Source organism: Eublepharis macularius, chromosome 10 (genome assembly GCF_028583425.1).
Source record: "Eublepharis macularius isolate TG4126 chromosome 10, MPM_Emac_v1.0, whole genome shotgun sequence".
Classification (NCBI taxonomy): Eukaryota; Metazoa; Chordata; class Lepidosauria; order Squamata; family Eublepharidae; genus Eublepharis; species Eublepharis macularius.
Window position 1 is genome coordinate 16,107,850 of NC_072799.1, and position 19,629 is coordinate 16,127,478.

Here is a 19,629-nt window from a genome sequence, read left to right on the forward strand (position 1 = left end):
TTTTTGATAGCAGCTTGCCCTGTAGCATGACCGGTGGCGGGGGGGGGGGCAGGAGATTACTGGAGGAAAAACAACTCTAAAAACATTTGGGCTCATTGAACTAGCTACAAAGTTCTTTGGATCCTGGCCCACATATCCCCAGGAAGCACACTTCGGGGCTCTTCTTCCTGTTCAGAATAAATGATATACTTTAATGCACTGGAGTTGGTTTCCTTGGTATCTCAGATATGCCAATTAGTGTGGAAATGAAGTTGAAGAATTTTTGCTTAGATATAGAAACTGCACAATGCAATGGGCATCTGCCACCATTCAATACCATTTGAATTCATTTTATCCCTTGGTGGCTAACATTGGACACAGAGGGCTCAATGCCCCTATTAAGCTAACATGCTGTTTACAACATGTCTAATAATTTTTTTTAAACTACATAAATGAACTTTTAAAATACATTTGGCTCAGAAACCAATGAATGCTGCATGCATCTGAAGCGTTAACACAGCATAGGATCTGTTTTGGCGGGGAGGGGAAGAATTAAGATACCCACAAAATATACAATACTTAAAATATGCATGCGCCAGGAGCTTTGAGCAGCTAGAATAGAAATTAGGTATCCAAACATTTAAAACGAAGCTTTATTTGGTTTAAGACATCATTTAGCTGTACACATTTACAAAAGACAATGTATATGTGACCATAAAATTAATCATCTAAACATACTGATTTTTTTTTTTTGGCCCTCAAAGCATATTGATGTTACTATAAGTACCTGCTCGTCAATAACTTAATAGCATATTTAACAACAAAACAAAGCAAAGAATTTAAAAACAAATAAAACTGGAGGAACGTTGGACTTGCAACAAAGGGTGATCGCTCTTTTTTTCTCCCAGCCACGGCAGTTTTTCAGTTCACCAGAACTGTTTAGGAATGCGTTTTTGTCTTGTGAGGTGTGTTGCCAGTGGACCCCCCCTCCCCCCCCATTATGGAGTCTGCTATGGACTATGTCAGCTTCCTGGCTTGCTGTTCCAAGACTCTGCCAAGAACTCTGTTAGGGTCAGTGTGCCCATACCTGCCTCCTGCCTCTCTGCTATTATGGACTGTGTCACCAACACCTGTTTCTTGCCTCCTTGGACGTAAACCCCACAATGTCACTGGGGGGACCCCCCGTGAGCCTGGCCAGGCACTCTCTGGTCAGTCCCCACGGGGAGCTCCTCACAGGACAGCCCTGGGTCTGCCCCCGCCACTGGGCAGCCTGCTAGTCAGCCCAAGATGCGAGCCACAGGAGAAGCCATGTTCCCAGACAGCAGAGAGTCACCATGGACAGTTTGTTCTGAGGCTGCCATTCCAAGACCAGGCTCCTGTCACGTTCACGGAGTCCAGCCTCGCCCTGATATGCATATCGCTGGAAGCCGCCCTGAGATGGAGGCTGCGTGCCAACTGTCCAGAGCACCTAATGGACGCATATCAATACAGCCATCGCATTCCATACAGATCCCATCAAGACAACTCCAGCTTCCTGACAGATCCGATCAACTCGCCTGGCACTCCCTCCCCTCCTTTGTCCCCTTTTCCTAAGGTGTCACAATCATACATTCAGACCCTAAAGTGACGTATTAGCGATAGTTATAGAACCATCAAGCTTTTGTCTCACCTCCCAAGAACCACCTGGAAGGCTCTCACCTCAGGGTACATTTTTGGGTACTTAAGCAGGCTCTGCCTGCCATGAGGCACACACCATTCCTCTCCCGACCCCGACCATCACTCCACATATCTAGTTGCAGGCATTCGATATTGCCCCTCTTTGCTGCTACCATCTCTGCTTCTTGCCGTGATCAGGTGAAGTATCACCCCGTTCCATCGATCTCAAGTGGATATCTGCTAATGCAAACGGCTCTGTTTTTCTAACCTGTATGTCTCTTGTATGTATGTGTTATTGTAGACTTATGCAACATCTTAATAAACACGTTTTGTATTGATTAGTCACCTCCTCTTTATTGCGTGAGCAATCTGGAAGTCAGACTCTGGTATACATTGGTAAAGATCCGCACTAACTTAAGCCAAAGTGCTTGCTAATTTCCCCCTATGAAAATAGCAGTTCTGGTAACAGGTGTTGGCACCGCTGGATCCACCCGGGCTTCGGACTCCCTCCCACCATCAACATTCATCCTTTTGGGGAAATTGCTGTTAAGAAACTGATTAAGCCTAGCCCGTTTCTGACTATGCCTAGCTGGTCAAGGGAGTCTAAAACTAGAATAAGGGTACCACCAAGTACCGGGAGGGTACAGAGACCTGTCAATGCTAAGCTCAACCAATCAGTGAAAGGCTTATCCTGTGATGACAAGCTGCTGCAGTCCGCACATCTGCACAGGTGGAGCAAATCACTCCATTCCCCGAGTGCTGTGTGTTAATAAGCTGGAACGTGGGTACGAAAATGCCCTCCAGTGTTCTGTCCTTGAAGCTTTCCGATTTTGCACCTGTGACTGGTTCCATCTCACTCTCTGAGCACTTGCATAGTCATCCTGATTGCACTTTCCCCAAGAAGGCTTCCTTGCTTCTAATTAGCTTCTGACGAGGCAGAAAAGCCTGGACCAAAGTGTGAATAAGCCAAGGAACAGACTAGGCGTCGTCCGTTTCTTGACAACCGCAGCCCACCACCACGCCTCCTTAAAAGGCCAGAGTCACCAACAGTGACTCAGGGGACAAGGCCCCAGTGGAGAAGATGGGAATTAGCAGGCTGGCAGAACCACACCCCTCCAGCTCTTGGGCGGTCCCCATCCAGGCCTTGCAGATGCAGTGGGTCTTGAGGCCACCTGAGGTTGTCTGATAGCCTCTTTCCCAAGATCAGGAGTCCTTGCAAGAAGGGAAGGGGGGGTACGGTTGCTGGTTCCCTGGTGGGGGTGGGGATCCCCCCCTTCTAGCCTCTGCCCCTCACCACCACTCACCTGGCCTGTGGAGAAAACAGGGGGAATGAGCCTCCCATGGCACGCTCCCAGCGGGGCACCATGATGCCACTCCCAGGAGTGACGTCATCGTGCAGGCCCCAGTAGCACCCTTGTGCTTGGTGCTGATTTGGGCCATGAACTGGCTGATTCTTTAAGAACTGGCCCAGCGCAAAGTGCAGGAGTGCTCCCGGGGCCTGCGTGATGATGTCACTCCTGGAAGTGAATTCCAAAAGTGAGTGCCAGGTCTCCCCCACCTGGCAATCCTGGGGGTGGCGGTGGAACCCAGAGAGCTTGGCCTGGACAATATAAGGGCCGGCAACCCTGGGCTGAAGAGGATTGGGTTAGGGCTGCTCCTCTGGCTTCCAGGAAGCCCCAGAGATACCCAAGATGGCAAGGAACAACTCGATGGGAAGTGGAAGACCTGGGTGGCATGAACTGTCCACCTGTCCATTACTGATGCCTCCAAAGGGGTGGAAGGGCTGAAGAATGTAGTCTCCCTCCTATACTTTGGGTATACACCCCCTCACTTTTATATAAAATTAATTTTAATATTCCTTATTTGTTTCGATCCTCTTTTATGCAGATGTTAAATAGTGGGACAGATCTGTTACCAGTTTGGATGTGTTGACAGCGGGTAGGTCAAAGATCAGTTTGGAGCAGATAACCACACCCTGAAACATGGCCCAAAGAAGTGGGTGGGGGGGACTATACTATTTATTTTAACATCCCTGTCTTTTCATGCTTCGTTTATATGCTTTTGGGTCTCACTGACTTCCCTTTTCGCTACTATGGGAGGACTGGCCCTTTAACTTTTTGGAGAAAGTTGTTGGAGAGCAGCCAGGAGCAGGGCTTTTTTTCAGGGCGAACGTGGGGGAACGGAGTTCCGGAACCTCTTGAAAATGGTCACATGGCTGGTGGCCCTGCCCCCTGATCTCCAGACAGAGGGGAGTTGAGAGGGCAATCTAAACTCCCCTCTGTCTGGAGATCAGGGGGCGGGGCCACCAGGGCCTCTGTCTGGAGATCAGGGGGTGGGGTCACCAGCCATGTGACCATTTTCTCCGAGGGCAACCCACTGAGTTCCACCACCTCTTTTCCCAGAAAAAAAGCCCTGGCCAGGAGAAAGCTGAGCCAAGGGAACCCTGTGGTGCATGAAAGACCCCTGGGATCACTCTAGTTGGTCCCAGATCATGGCCATGAAGATGGCAGTGTACATTTTGCAGAGGACCCAAGCCAAGCCAAGAGGCTGTGGCACTGCCAGGACAGCAGGGGCACTTTGGCTCAGCTTGCCTCAGTGCTGTTTTAACATCCAAATCTATTACACTTCAGATCCCCTGCATGTGCTTCCCCTATTTACTTCCAATGAGAGGCAACTCTACACCTACGTTTCTCTGCGCCTGCAAAATTCTCCCTTTGTTGAAATCAATGGGCAAATATATACGCACCTGGCCCTTTATGCCTGCAAAGAACTGCTAGACCGAGTGCAGAACAATATTTGATTTTGCTCCTCTAATGGAAACCATCCACTTGCACAATCAATGCTGTTAAAGAACTGTGAGTTCCGTTGTCCTGCCAAGAGTTCACATGTGCAACCAAAATCTGTCCATTGGGTATCATCATAATAACGGAAGTCAAAACATCTACAACATTGAACTCTAATATTAAATGATATGTAATCTTCTGAAACACTGTACTTAAGACAGCTAAGAAGTTAGGCTATATCCACTCATGATTTAATTCCATTAAAGAAGAGGATTTCAAACATTGTGTTCTGGGGAACCCTGAAATCCCTCATGTGCTAATCGAGGGATCCTCAAAGAGAAGACCAGTAATGGCAGACAAACTTCCGTGAAATAAAGCTTGCCTCCCACTTCCAAGTTTCTTCTTCAATATACAGCCACTGGGAAAGTGTCTGATATGTTCTAGACTGTGTTCTCAATTCACACAGAGCAATGCTTAAATCCAACTGGCCAGGCCAGTGACCTGTGAGGACTGAATTTCCCAAGAATTCCCCATAACACACAGGCGTTCCTTGGAAGATTTGCAGGAATGGAAGTTTCATGGAAAACAGGACATTGGAAAACCATTGCACTAAAGTAAAATGGAATTAATCCAGGAATTAATTTGGCCTATATTAGATGAAAAATACTACTTCCATCCTAAGGGGAGGGGGAGAGGCATGGAGGACCCCAATGAAGAAACATACAAACAACACATACAGCATGCATATGTTCAGAGACGAGTTTCGTTTCTCAAGAACTGCCGTCTCCAGTCCTCTCTTTGCGGGCCTGGATCATCTCCTTGGGAACCCGCTTTCGATCGGTGACCAAACCCAACCAGAACATGAAGTCAATGAACCATGTGGTTGGGTTGAATTTCAAGCCCAGCTCACTAGCTGAATAATCAAATGGAAAGGTGTGGTGGTAGTTGTGAAAGCCTTCACCTAGGAAACAAAACCCAAAGGAAACAAAGAAAAGGGTCAAAGGTTAAGGGAAAGAAAAAAATGGAGGGTAGCACTGGAAAGGTGCCAGGAAAGTTTGTTCTAGAAAACTATGTGATGTTCACCATTTTAAAAAACAGTTTAAACACCTCATATAGAGCCATTATTACTGATCTTATGATTTCATACATGTTAATGGTTTTAGGTGGGTAGCCGCGTTGGTCTGTAGTAAAAGAGCAAGATTGAGGTCTGGTAGGGCCTTAAAGACCAACTAGATTTCCAGGGTATGAGCTTCCAAGGGGCAAAGCTGGCTTCGTCCATTGTATTCTGTAGCATAGAAATCAATTTGCAATATCAGATGATTCATATGATTGTACAATAGAATGTTTTTGGCAGGATATGTATCTGGGAATTTTGGGGAATCACTTAATCTCTGCCCATGTGAATTTGTTTTTAAGGCACTCACCCAGTTACAGAACTCTTGATTGGGATTGAATTGATTAATCAATTTAACAAGGTGATTCTGTGCAGACTCATTCCAATCTAAACCCACAGAACACTGTGAATTTAGACTGGAGTAACTCTACAGAGGATTACACTGTAAATCTATAGATATTTGCATATGACTGGCTGCTTGAAAAAAGGAAGAGCCTTGGTTTAGCGTATGCATTTATGTCACAGCAAGCACAATCTTGTCTAAGATAGGGTTTGGCTTTTGCATTTTGGGAAGTACTTACAATAAAAATAACTAGCATTTTAAATATTTATTGTTTATTTCATTCACAGCACTATATGGTCAATGGAAATGCAGATCTGGGCTGTCGTCACACGGCCATAAATTTAGCGCCAAACTAGCGCCATCTCCCGCTGAATGCTCACCTTATTCTGGCTCTCTTGCGATTTCGTCATTCTCCCCAATTCACACTTTGTGACTCTTTTATGTTATCTTTATCCACTTCCATGTGAATGCCCTGGATCAACTATGAACGCTTTGCAACACCAAAACGCTCACTCTCCCCGATCATCTGTCTCACCATACACTGATTCTCCTGCCCTACACTCCCACAAGCCCCAGCGCAACCCGCAATTAAGCCTCAAAGTAATTTTTTTTAAAAAAATCAGCCTTATAGTGCTATAGCACTATTCTGCCATGGGCAGGAAACCTCTGCTACCTATCACGGTTGGCTTTTGGGTTGGCACCAGCACAACATTGGTATAATAGAAGAATGATATAGCACAAATATGCGAAAAAATTTTTTTTTAAGGGGCGGGATTTTTAGGGCCCCGTTTCCAGAGGCCCTTGACTGACAGTCGAATTGCGCTTTTCCTTTTTAATGTGACTGACTAAAAGCGCAAGCAGTTGTCAAAAGATGGGAGAATCCGTTCTAATAACGATAACAGAAGAAACCATTTCTAGTGCAAAACTGATGAAATAAGGGCCTGTGTGATAACGGCCCTGGAAACTCAGGTCTCCACTGAACACATGCCAAGTGACAGTATGCATATGAATACTGGATAGGATAGGAAAGGAAGATAGGAACTGGGAATGGCAGTCAGGACTCGGAGAGAGACTTTTCAGAAATTGCCCTTCCTTTCTCTTGCCTGAGCAGAGCTGAACTTTGCAGAGTCTACTTCCCTCGCACAAGAGAAAGGAAGAGTGATTCCTACTCCCTTCTCAGTGCAGCCTCCCCAGCTACATGCTGTACTGTGGTGGAAGGTCCCTTAACCCTCAACAGAAGCTTGCAGGGGGCACAAGGACATGTGATGAGGAGAAGCCAGTACACATGGGCTGATTCTGCACACGTTGGATAATGCACTTCCAATCCTCTTTATAGATCATTTGGAATGGATTTTTTTGTGTGCGGAACAAAAAATCCACATCAAACGATTGCTAAAGTGCATTGAAAGTGCATTATCCAACGTGTGCGGAATCAGCCTGTTTCCATTCATAGAAGCATAGGATTCTACCTATGGTTTTATGATTGTTTCAAAGTGGGATGGGCTGTGGCTCAGTGGCAGGGCTCATTTTGAGGGGCAACGTGCAGGAATGCATTTCCAGCAGTTCCCCAAAGAGGTCACGTTAGATGGCTCCGCCCACCTGACTCTCAGCCATTTGGAACTGTTTCGGCCTGGGCCGATTCCAGACGGCCCTCCCCATCCCGAAACGTCGTGCGTCGTTGTGCGGAAAACGCGAAATACCGCGTTTTCTCACGTGAGTTTTGCACGACGTCACGCAAAACTCACGAGAGAAAACGCGGTATTTCGCGTTTGACGCGCGACATTTCGGGATGGGGAGGGCCATCTGGAATCGGCCCTGGACTGGGGCAAAAATGGCCTGGATTGGGACTCTGACGGATGGTGGATCACTCTCCTGCTCAGCAGCGGCCTGATCCTGACCATTTTGGGCTCCTTTTCAGCCATTTTCAGCCCCTTTTTGCCATTTTGGGCCCAATGGATTGGATCCAAAACAACCAGGATAGGTGATGTCAGGGGGCGTGGTATATGCTAATGAGTTATGCTAATGAGTTATGCTAATGAGTTCCTCCAGCCCTTTTTCTACGAAATGACCCCTGCTCAGTGGTAAAGCCTCAGCTTTGCTCGCAGAAGGTCTCAGGTTCAATCCCCAGCATCTCCAGATAAAAAAGATCAGGCAAGAGGTGATGTGATCTTTTATCTAGCCACTGCTCATTCAAGTAGACAATACTAGTTTTCATAGACTGATGGTCTAAGGCAGCTTCTCTGTGTATGTTTAAATTATTGTAACCCATCTTGAGGATCTGTTCTCTGATGCAATAGTAGGCTAGAAATGTTTTCAATAAACGTATAGATCCCAAACAAATGGTTCTCTGCAGACAATGGTAGATGCTTAGGAGAATTTGAAACTTAGCTGTATTTCATCAATCTCCTGCAATTACCTAAGAGCTATTACCAATAATGAATTCTTGTGGCCTTGGTGATTCCCAGGAAACCATAAGACATTAAGATACAATTGGCAAGTCTGGAATCTTGCTCTCAGGAGGCACTCAAAGAGAAGCAAAGGAAGACAGCAGCGGGGTTTTGGAAAGAAGAGACACTCTAAGAGGATACATAAAGCCACGGTGAAGACTGAAGTATCAGTTAACAGGAGAAATGTCTGGTTTTTTTTTTAATGTGCCGTACACTGAATTATAAGGCCCATTAAGTCTTCGTGAGAAAGGCCAAGTAAAAATATGTGAATTTAAAATGATATATATAAAAGGAAGGTCATTTGACACCTGACATGCAACATACACACAAGAATCTGGGCAGGCGGGGGGTGGGGGGAAAGACCTTAACGGAGGAGATAATGTTCTTGGTACTCACCAATGGCCCCTATAGTGACCAATGTATTCTGCCTAGGGTTGATGTTCTTGTCATATGGCCGATTGCCATACATGTGAGCTATGCTGTTGACTAGCCAAGAGACATTGAGCGAGATGGTATAACGGAGGATCGAAGCAAGAAAGTAGGAATTCCACAAGTTCTCCCCCCAGAAGTACCAAGGCACAAGAGTAGGAACAACGAAGCACATTACCACTACCGAAGTCTTATAGTACCTGTGAAGAAAGAAGAAGGGAAGCCTCACCAGGCTGCAGCACACAAGACAATATTGCCTAAGTTGCTGAAATCCAAGTTAGCCGAGTAAGACTGAAGGATAACAGAACCTGCTTCTAAAGCAGGTGTGGGCATGTAGCCAAATAATGGGCAATGCAGAACACAAAGTAAATTGAAAGAACGACCTTCAACCTGTATTCCAGATCCAAGAAATGCTATCAGGAAGGCTGCACCTCTCTTGGCATTTCACAAACTATGCAAAATGGAATTACTCAGGGGGGTATTTTTACTAAGGAACTAGAGCTTTATTATAAAAGAATGATTCTGGAAAAATGCTTTAATGAAAGGAAAGGCAGTGTGGACTATACTATTGTGTGTAGTAAGTACTATCTATTGCAGTATGTATTGTCCTGTCATTCAATTTCTGTATCATTTAATACACCAATTAATACTTATGCTTTATTTCAGCTTTGTTCCAGATTTTTACTTGTTTCTAAATCTCCGCTTCCTAATCCTATTACATTGCTTATTAGAGGCATTGACTTACACTAGGTCATCTGCCTTGAGTCTCAATGGGAAAGGCCGGCTGTAAATAAATAAATATCAAATGTGGTACTGAGATCAGATTCTGAAATCAATTTCAACTGCCCTTTATCTTTTTTTCCAACTACGAGTGATTCCGCACACGTTGGATAATGCACTTCCAATCCTCTTTATCGATCATTTGGAACGGATTTTTGTGTGTGCGGAACAAAAAATCCACCTCAAACGACTGATGAAGTGCATTGAAAGTGCATTATCCAACATGTGTGGAATCAGCCAATGTATAATGTCTACAAGTGAGTTTAGAAATCAAGCATTGAGGGAAATTAAAATATTCATTGAGTGGGCCCCAGCATGCCTATATTTATTGTCCAATGCAGACCCATCCATTCCTTTTAGTAAAGACTTCTTAAATTAAACAAGTGTGAAACAAAGAAGCCCTGATTAGGATGGCCCAGGATGGCCCTATCTTGCCTGATCTTAGAAGCTAAACAGGGTTAGCCTGGATTAGTACTTGGATTAGACAACCAAGAAAGACTGAAGTTGCTACTCAGAGGCAGGCAATGGCAAACTACCTCTGAAGGTCTCTTGCTTTGAAAACCCTCTGGTGCTGCCATAAGTCAGCTGTGACTTGATGGCACTTTCCACCACCAAAAGAAAGAAGGGTTTTGCTGGCAGACGGTGACCAATTTAACATCTGTGGAGATTGTACAGGTGAATAATTCTGTGACATAGATGCTGTTTCTAGGTCCTTCAACCATTTTGGGGGAACAGCAGTGCCATATGTTCATGTATATATGTTCAGATCCCACAAGCCCATATCCAGCACTCTGGGAATTTTCACAGTACAGTAGTTTGGACACTACTATAATGCCTGCCCATAAATCTTTGTCACAGGGCCAAACTACAAGTGACATCTTACACAGGTTGGACACTTGTCAGCTTCCCTCAAGTTTTGATGGGAAATGTAGGCATCCTGGTTTTACAGCTTGGTTCTCTATTACAGCTGCAAGACCAGGATGCCTACATTTCCCATCAAAACTTGAGGGAAGCTGACAAGTGTCCAACCTGTGTAAGGCGTCACTTGTAGTTTGGCCCACAGTCACTTTACTGCTGCTTACCAAATGTCTTCCACTGAAAACGTTGCCACCCACCTCTCCTTTTAGTATAAGGTAAACTCTGTGTAGTAACAACAGCAAATGGGAGACCCATAAGGTACCTCAGGCTGAGACCTTCTGCTCATAGTTGGTAGAAAAGTTGAAATGGGAGTCCCATCTTCCCGTGTGGTTCCCAGTGAATTTGAAAAACTGGATTCTTACTCATGCTAAATTACATTTCACAGTCATTAACTCATGTGCAAAAATAGTGCACAAGAGGCTCAAAGAATTTGGTGGGCTACGTACTCGTGGGGACCACCAACGTGGACCTCTACCAATCCCCAACCAAAATGGCCACAAAAGCTTCACTCCTCTCCAGGTTGTCATTAATTACATTCAGCCATTTGGAACCTAACCTGTCACTGCGAAAGAATTTCTGCTGATTTCTTCAGCATAATATCACTTAAACTAATTGCAATTTGCCGGAATTGTGTCACCAAGTGCAAATTTCTTCTTCGTTAATGCCAATGCTCAGAGAACTGCACCCCAAGCATAAAGGTGGCAAGCTTCTTGCCCCCCCCCAAATCTTTCTTAAACTGTGTCTTTTTATAACCTCCTCGTGCAGACAGATATCAGGTGAAACTGTAGCTATAATTATAGCAATCTTCTTCAAGAAGGGTGAAAAACTGGAGAGGTGAATTTGATTGCTTATAAGCATTAAAGCTTTCCTATTGCATTTTTCTCTCCCATAACTATGCAATGTAGAATTTAATGATCTTTCTCTCTCTTTTTTTTTACTCAATAGTTTACAGAGCAAGTAATGAATTTTAAAGATTTCATCCAATACCCGCCCTCTCCCTAAAATACCTGAAAATTTTATTTCACTCAATGTCTATTGTAAGACATGATTGCATGATTAGAACATGAAACACTGATTTCTGCAGCCTGATTATATTTTTTGCTCCTTGTCAGGGCTTTTTTTCTGGGGAAAGAGGTGGTGGAACTCAGTGGGTTGCCCTCGGAGAAAATGGTCACATGGCTGGTGGCCCCGCCCCCTGATCTCCAGACAGAGGGGAGTTGAGATCTAAACTTCCCTCTGTCTGGAGATTGTGACCATTTTCAAGAGGTTCCAGAACTCCGTTCCACCGCGTTCCCACTGAAAAGAAGCCCTGCTCCTTGTTATATGAATCAGGTGTCCTTTATTTTTAAGAGGATGTCATTAAACAAATTTCATTTAGGCTCTTCCTTCATTTAGGATGTGATGTGGGAAATCCACCTATGGCCAAGGTCCCTTCTTGTGAGCCATTCTGTTCGGCCAACAAAAGAAGCAGCTAAAATTGCCACCCTCACTTCTCTTGTATAACTTTGCTGCTAATGATGAATAATAGATGTTTTCTTAATAGCCACTACAGACATAGCAGGCTATCTTTATCTTAAAACCCTAATGCTGCCCTTCCTATTCCTTTCTTTCAATTAGTCTGCCTTGCAATTCCAATTTGAACAAAGGGGGGGGACAATTATTTTCAGGGTTTTTTTTTAAAAAACGGCTAGCATGAAGAAATCTTTGGGTCCCTGAAGGGCAGCAATATGTGTTACAAGCAACACCACAAATCTCTGACGCTTCCTTTCTTACAAAAAAAAATAGATTCTGTAAAAGGATGTCATAAAACATCCCCCTGCATGTGGCTGCTGGCCCCCATGTATAAGTCATCGGGACTAATCTGTTCTGCGGACATCTTTGTTATGGTGCACCTGTCTCCTCTCTGCTCATGGCACAAAATGGTATTGGTTGGTGGCTGGGTGATCTTGCCCGCCTTTCAGAAGAGAATATACAAGATGCTATGGGGTTTTTCTCCCTCTCTGTAAGAGTTTTTTTGTTTTATATCCTCTTGGCCCTCTTGCATTCTGCCAGGGCAGTTTCTGAAGTCATGCGTTCAGTTTTTAAAACACTGATCAGGGCTGGATCATACAATCCATTTTCCCCTCCAGGCACACCCCCTTGACATTCTTTGGTACATTATTGTTTGCCCAGGCTGTGCAAGGGAACTGGGACATCACAGGTAATGCTACTTGTAATTCTTGTGGCCACAAAAAATGCACTTTTCCAGTTGGTTTGATGTGATCTTTTGACAAGGGGCTGGAGAAGTGCTGCTGTGATGTGTGTGTGTTCGTGTGCGTGTTTTGTGATGATATATTGTGGATCACTGTTAATTCATTGCTTTATGGGACCCTGTCAGTTTTTATGGGTCTTCTCCAATGGATCAGTGTTGGACACAGTTGATCTTTCAGGTCCCGTCCATGAAGGTGATTGTTACCCAACTGATGGATAAGGTTACCCATGACCCAAAGGGACCTGGAGTTCTCCTAGAATTACAACTGATCTCCAGACAACAGATATCAGTTCTCCTGGAAGAAATGGCAGCTTTGAAGAATGGATTCTATGGTATACCACAGAGTCTAGGAGAAATGGGAGCCCTAGAATGACATGTCTGTGCTGAGCTCCTTGCCCCAGGCCCTGTACTCAGATCTCGAGGAATTTCTCAAGCAAGAGATGGGGCAACCCGGCTGGTGGGTAGAGGATGAAGTGAGATGATATGGAGAAGAAGACAGCCTAACAAACTTGCTAGATTATACCATTCATTCTCCTCGCGTAAATACAGCAGCTTTATGTGCTTTGCATTAAACATGGGGCTTGATCAGCAGGTATAAGAGGAAATGGGCTACAGGCCTATGGGACTCATTGACAGGGATTCTTGAGCTCAAGTTTTCAGGAATCAATTTAAAGCATTTTCAGTTCAATCTGCAATTAACCTATCTTTAAGCATCTATGGAAATAGATGTCATAGCCGCCCTGCAACACAGGTGTTATTAGCAGATTGGCTGTCCTGTGCCATCTGTGTTTTCCTTATGATGTTACTCATTATGGATGGCTTTATTTCCTGTGTAAGCCATCCTTCAGAATGCCATCAGGGCGGGAGCCTTCTTCAGCTCTTCTGGGAGGCCTTTCCGTAAGGGGCAGCCACAAAAAAGGCAATGTATGGGTGATGGTTGACTGCACTTTAATGTGTGGGGGAGCACAGCCCTAAAATGATGCTGTACTGAATGGAGTTGCCAGACAAGCACATATTGGGACAGCTGGACCTTCAGGACATGAGGGGCTTTAAAGGGAAGTACTAGCACCTTGAATAGGACCCAGAAACAAACAGGCAGCTTGTAAAGAGACTGAACAGTTGGAGTGATACACTCACAGTGGTTAGCCTCTGGCAGTAAATGGGCTGTCACATTCTGTACCCACCAACTCTAACTCTGGAGCAGTCTTCAAGGGCAGTCCTACCTACAGCCTTTTACAGTATTCAAGCCCATAAAGCTGCTCTGATCTAAATTATTTTGATTTTCGTATCATGACGGAGTCAAGTTTTTATTATTCCTCGATGGTTGTGGGGTTTTTTTGTTATGAGAACTGTATTAGCTAGTATATGCTTATTTACCAGCTGCGTTCTTCAAACAGCCGTCTCCTTGTAGTTGCCTCCCTTAGGGTTGTCTGTCAAGTTGCAGGTTTTATATATGGTTGGTCCATTCCTTTGCAATGACTTACTAATGTGTGTATGGAGGGTGCCTTCACTCTATGCAGGGTTTTTTCTGGGAAAAGAGGTGGTGGAACTCAGTGGTGGAACTCAGGACCGCACAATGACATCACTTTGGATCAGCTGGAACAAGGGGGGAGTTTTTTAAAGTTTAAATCGCCCTCAGCTAAAATGGTCACATGGCTGGTGGCCCTGCCCCCTGATCTCCAGACAGAGGGGAGTTTAGATTGCCCTCTGTCTGGAGATCAGGGGGTGGGGCCACCAGCCATGTGACCATTTTCAAGAGGTGCCGGAACTCCATTACACCACGTTCCAGCTGAAGAAAAGCCCTGACACTATGCATTCAGAAAGGTACATAAGATGGTTTTATTTCAGACGGCATATGGCGGAGAATAAAGTGTTTTGGAAAATCTGGCTGCATTTTTAGGATGTATTTTTTTTATCTTGTTGGCAGAGTGTTATGTTGCTTTCATGTGTTGCAACTTGTTGCTCTGTTAGCTGCTCTGAGTCCAAGGAGATATGGCAGGTTACAAATATATTAGATAAATAAGCAAGCCCCTTTGAAAAGCAGCTTAGAAGTTCCATGAACAAACCATAACAAACTGGCAAATGAATAACCCCTTGCTTTGAAGCTCTGAGGTTTTGTACACTAAGGCCAAATCCACACTACCTATTTGTTTCTGCGGCTTTTTCGCAATTGGCGTGCTATTCATGCAGATAGTCACACCCTTTCCCATTCCGCGTGTTCCCTGCCATCACCGCACCACTATTGCGCCTTCCCTCCAAACCACGTGATATTCGCGGAAATCCGTTTTCTACCCTTTTTTTTTCACAGTGCATAAAGGTCGGTATACTGGTAAACCAACCGTAGTGAGCAGCGGTTTGCCGGAGTCAAGATATCGGTATACCGGATAATTGACCCTTTTTTTTAAAAAAAGGGGGAAGTGACGAGCGCAGTCAATTCTCACAGCAGAGGATGGAACCACCCACTGTGACACTTTACTCAGTGGCGTGTGGAGAACTGATTGCGCCATGAAGATGCACTGGAAGGGTGGATGTGAGGATGCACAGCCTGGTAGCGGAATGAAGGCGATTGCCACGACAGCGCAAGATAAGCGGAAGATGAGTGAGTGTGGATTTGCCCTAAGTTGTGTAAAACCTTAATATATTACAGGCCAGAATATAGTGAATATACAGGTGCAAAAGTAATCTGGCTCAGTTTTCTGCCAAAAGAACAGTGGGTGGGTGTTTAAGCAACTCTTTTCAGCCTGTCTTCTCCTCTCACTAGGGCTTCCCCCCCATTTCACTCACTTCCTTTGAAGCCGAACAACAGGGTCTTCCAGCAGGTCACTGAAGTCTAATTTACTTCCTTTCTCTATGACATCTCGGTGTTTCCGAACAAAGAGCCAGCCGATGTGGGAGAAGAAGAATCCACGTTGGGCATTATGGGGGTCAGCATCTGTTTCAGAGTACTTGTGGTGCACTCGATGGTCTCGGCTCCATTCGAAAATGTCATTCTAGGTGGAAAACAGGAGGCATTACCAAGTTGTAAATGCTGAATCACTGCAGGGAGTCATATATACTCCTTTTTATTGTTGTTGTTGTTTATTTAGCCTTTCTCATGGAAAGCTAAGGAAGATTACATACTGCAAGTGAATATAAGCTGCTGTAGCACAGTGGTTAAATGGTTTGGCTATGACTCAGCACTCTACCAGTTCAAATCCCTGTACTGCCATGAGCTCAGTTTGGTGTAGTGGTTAAGAGCACGGGACTCTAATCTGGAGAGCCGGGTTTGATTCCCCACTCCTCCACAAAGCCAGCTGGGTGACCTTGGGTGAGTCACAGTTCTCTTGAGCTCTCTTAGCCCCACCCACCTCACAGGGTGATTGTTGTGGGGTAATAATAACACTTTGTAAACCGCTCTGAGTGGGCATTAAGTTGTCCTGAAGGGCGGTATATAAATCGAATGTTATTATTATTATTATCAGAAGGTGGCTTTGGGTAAGCCACTCCTCTCAGCCCCAGCTCCCCAGTTGCATTGTGGGGATAATAATAACATTAACTTGTTCACCGCTCTGGATGGGGCACTAATCTGTCTAGAAGAGCAGTATATAAGCGCTATCATCATCATCATCAATAGCTAGGACATTCACAGAGCAAAAAGACTATATTATTCATTAGCCCAGATTATAGTTTTAAACTACATTTTAAAAACTCACCACAGCAGCAGAGCAATAATTTGTGTCATATCAAATGCTACCAAGACAATGGCTTGCTGCTGCAAAAATGAGTTTGTGAAATACACCTGGAACAAAACAGGTGCAAAAATCATCTGGCTCAGTTTTCTGCTGAAAGAACAGTGGGTAGGAGGGTGTTTGGGCACCCTCTCCCCTCTCTACTCGGAACCACCCCTTCCCCCTCTGCACTGCAGCAAAGAAGTGACCCACTGGGCTTATATTATACACACTTGCAAGAAATGTTTACTTAGATCTCGAGAACATAAATACTCACAGAGAAAATGAACATGTTTTAAAATTTTTAATAAGGGTCAGTGTGCAAAGCTGGTTTTGTGTTGGGAACATGGCATGGAGAGTCACCATTGTCACCCCACAAGTTCAGATTCAGGATCATTTTTTTGTATCAAAGAGAGGCGACCGAGAGATGTTTTCATGTTAGTTGCCAACTAGCGGCCAATGTTAAGATAGTTTTGTTTAGAAGTCAGAGGATGCATGCTCCTAGGAAGGGTGGGGCTGGTGGCGTGATTTTCTAAGATGGATGCCTGGCTGAGGACTTGTGAGCTGTGAGCAGTATGTTGTCCCCCTTCTGCCCAGAGGGAAGGTGATCGGGCAAGTGATGGTTGGCGTCACCACTTGCTCAGTGACGCCATCACTTGCCCAGTGATGCCATCACTGTTTGCTCAGTCACTCATGCAGAGTCATGATAGCAGCTAGGACACTCTTGCTCACTCGAGGCATCGGCACCTCAAGCATGCTCACAGGAGAAGAACAGTTAATTTAGTCTGTGGTTGCACTGGGAACCATAATGTCTGTGTAGCTGCAATGCACTGAACCCCTCTTCCTTAGCACAGCAAACCGGTCATGTGAACTATCCTTTGGCTGAGTCATAATGAGGAAGTTTTTCTTGTTCTACTTGTTTCTGTCAGCCATCCCTAGGACAAGAATTTTGCAGCCTGCAGGCTTGTTCACACAACGACGGCAAAGAGTGTACATATGTGAAAGAACAACTGCCGCTCAATGCCCACGGATACAACTTTCATAAGGGGCACGAGGCTTCGGTCTAGCCACTTCATTCTGCAGCCAGTCATCGAAACTACAGTGGAGAAATCCAGCGATAAGCATGCAAAGGGGAGCTTGAGCAATGTGCCTACCTGAAAGGCCATAGAATTGGCCATAGCCAGGAATATCCGCAAAGGTAGCTTAGCTTTGTAGGATCTGTGACTCCACAAGCGGTGGGCACCTGCTGTCACACCCAGGGCTGTCACTACGAAACAGAAGTAAGCTGAAAGACAAACAGAATTGAATGAATACATACAGACACACAGATACGTTCTGTATTAAAATAGCAAAGAGTCCAGTAGCACATTTAAGACTAACCAACTTTATTGTAGCATAAGCTTTCGAGAGCCACAGCATTCTTCATCAGATGCATGGAGGGTATAAAGAAACTGGCCAGAGATATATAGATGGTGAGGGGAGTGGGGAGAGGGTGCACTCCACCTCTTCCATGACTTTTGCAACTGATTTGCATCTACATGGCCCTCACTCCCTGCACCCTCTCCCCCTATATATCTCTGGCCAGTTTCTTCATACTCTTCATACATCTGATGAAGACAGCTGCGGCTCTCGAAGGTTTATGCTACAATAAAGTTAGTCTTAAAGGTGCTAATGGACTTTTTGCTATTTTGCTACACACGGCTTACTCCTCTGATTGAGCAACTACATCCTAGAACTACCCCTTGTCACTTTCTGGGTTCTATCTGGAAGAGATGTACAGCGGAACTACAAGTGACAAAAGGCACAGGTTGGACATTTGTCAGCTTCCCTCAAGTTTTGATGGGAAATGTAGGCATCCTAGTCTTGCAGATTGGCTCTCTGACTGCTGTCCAATGGACTTTTCAACTGTCACTTGTCCAACATTCTGCCAAGCTGCCTACATTTCCCATCAAAACTTGAGGGAAGCTGACAAGTGTCCAACCTGTGCCTTTTGTCACTTGTAGTTCTGCTCCTAGTGACATCACCAGCGTTACACCCACCCATGTCCCTACACCCAGCCCTCCTGTTGGTTGCCAGGGCCGATTCCAGACGACTAACCTTAAATCGCTCCATGCCGCCCTCTTCCGGATCGCGACGGGGAAAATGCGAAATATCGCGTTTCCTCGCGCGAGTTTTGCGCGTCGTCGTGCAAAACTCGCGCGAGGAAACGCGATATTTCGCATTTTCCCCGTCGCGATCCGGAAGAGGGCGGCATGGAGCGATTTAAGGTTAGTCGTCTGGAATCGGCCCAGGTTTGGTCCAGCAACCTTAGATATATATTGACATAGAACAGTGGTGCTGACAGAACTAAAATGGCTCCTTATGAGTGTCTAGGCACTCTCTAATGTGCTGCCATTGACCTTTAAAGCTTGGCTTCAGCCCACCTTCTTCCATATGAGCTCCCCTTTACTATACAGTAATCAGCTAAGGCTTTGTACTGGATTCCAGTCTCTTGACTGAGGCCCAGCTACACAATACACTGGGAGTTCCTTGCATAGAGCACCCAGCTTTTAAAAAAAATCCCAGGCATGTGGGGCCCTGATTTGGTTTGGGAACAGCATGAGAGGAGCAGGTCCTTAAGCCTTTCCCCTGTGCCGTTTTTCTGACCAAAACTAGTCCTAGGAGAGCATAGGGTTGCCCTCCTCCAGGTGGCAGAGGAACAAAAACCTACAGCGGTAAATTAAAGGACACAGTACCAATTCTTAGAGCATACAATATACAAAGGCTTAATCATGATATATGAGTGACACACAACAATACCCAACAGTTCACAAAACTCCAAAAGTTCAAAGTAAATGGAAACTCCTCCGTAAGTCTTTGAATGGATTCCAAAAAACAGGTAAGCAAAGAAACAGCTCCCCGAACGTGAATCCCATGGAGATACTTATGAGTATTTCCTTTACCCATATGGGAAGAGAGAGGAGAACTGTGTTCCCCTGGAGAAAATGGCAGCTTTGGAAGGTGGACTTTATGGCATTATACTCTGTTGAGGCACCTCCCTTCCCCAAACCCCGCCCTCTCCAGGTTCCACCCCCTAAATCTCCAGGAATTTCCTAACCCAGAGTTGACAACCGTAGGGAAGCACTATATTATGAAAATGCACGAGCACCTGATACCAGTGCAACTGCATTTTGACAGTGGAGAAATACCATTACATGGGAGCTGTTTTTGATCAGGAAAATA

The 19,629-nt window shown here is 45.1% G+C and overlaps 1 protein-coding gene across 1 annotated transcript in view; it reads right to left on the minus strand.

Moving 5' to 3' along the window:
* Window positions 1–5,188: 5,188 nt before the first annotated feature.
* The window catches only part of SCD5 (stearoyl-CoA desaturase 5), a 58,852-nt gene continuing 44,411 nt past the window's right edge, over window positions 5,189–19,629 (minus strand). Inside the window, exons 2-5 of the mRNA XM_054990274.1 lie at window positions 17,562–17,692; window positions 15,485–15,690; window positions 8,719–8,951; window positions 5,189–5,379 (exon numbers count right to left, since the gene is read on the minus strand). Coding sequence (XP_054846249.1) covers window positions 5,189–5,379; window positions 8,719–8,951; window positions 15,485–15,690; window positions 17,562–17,692 — 761 coding nt within the window. The remainder of the gene's footprint in view (window positions 5,380–8,718; window positions 8,952–15,484; window positions 15,691–17,561; window positions 17,693–19,629) is intronic.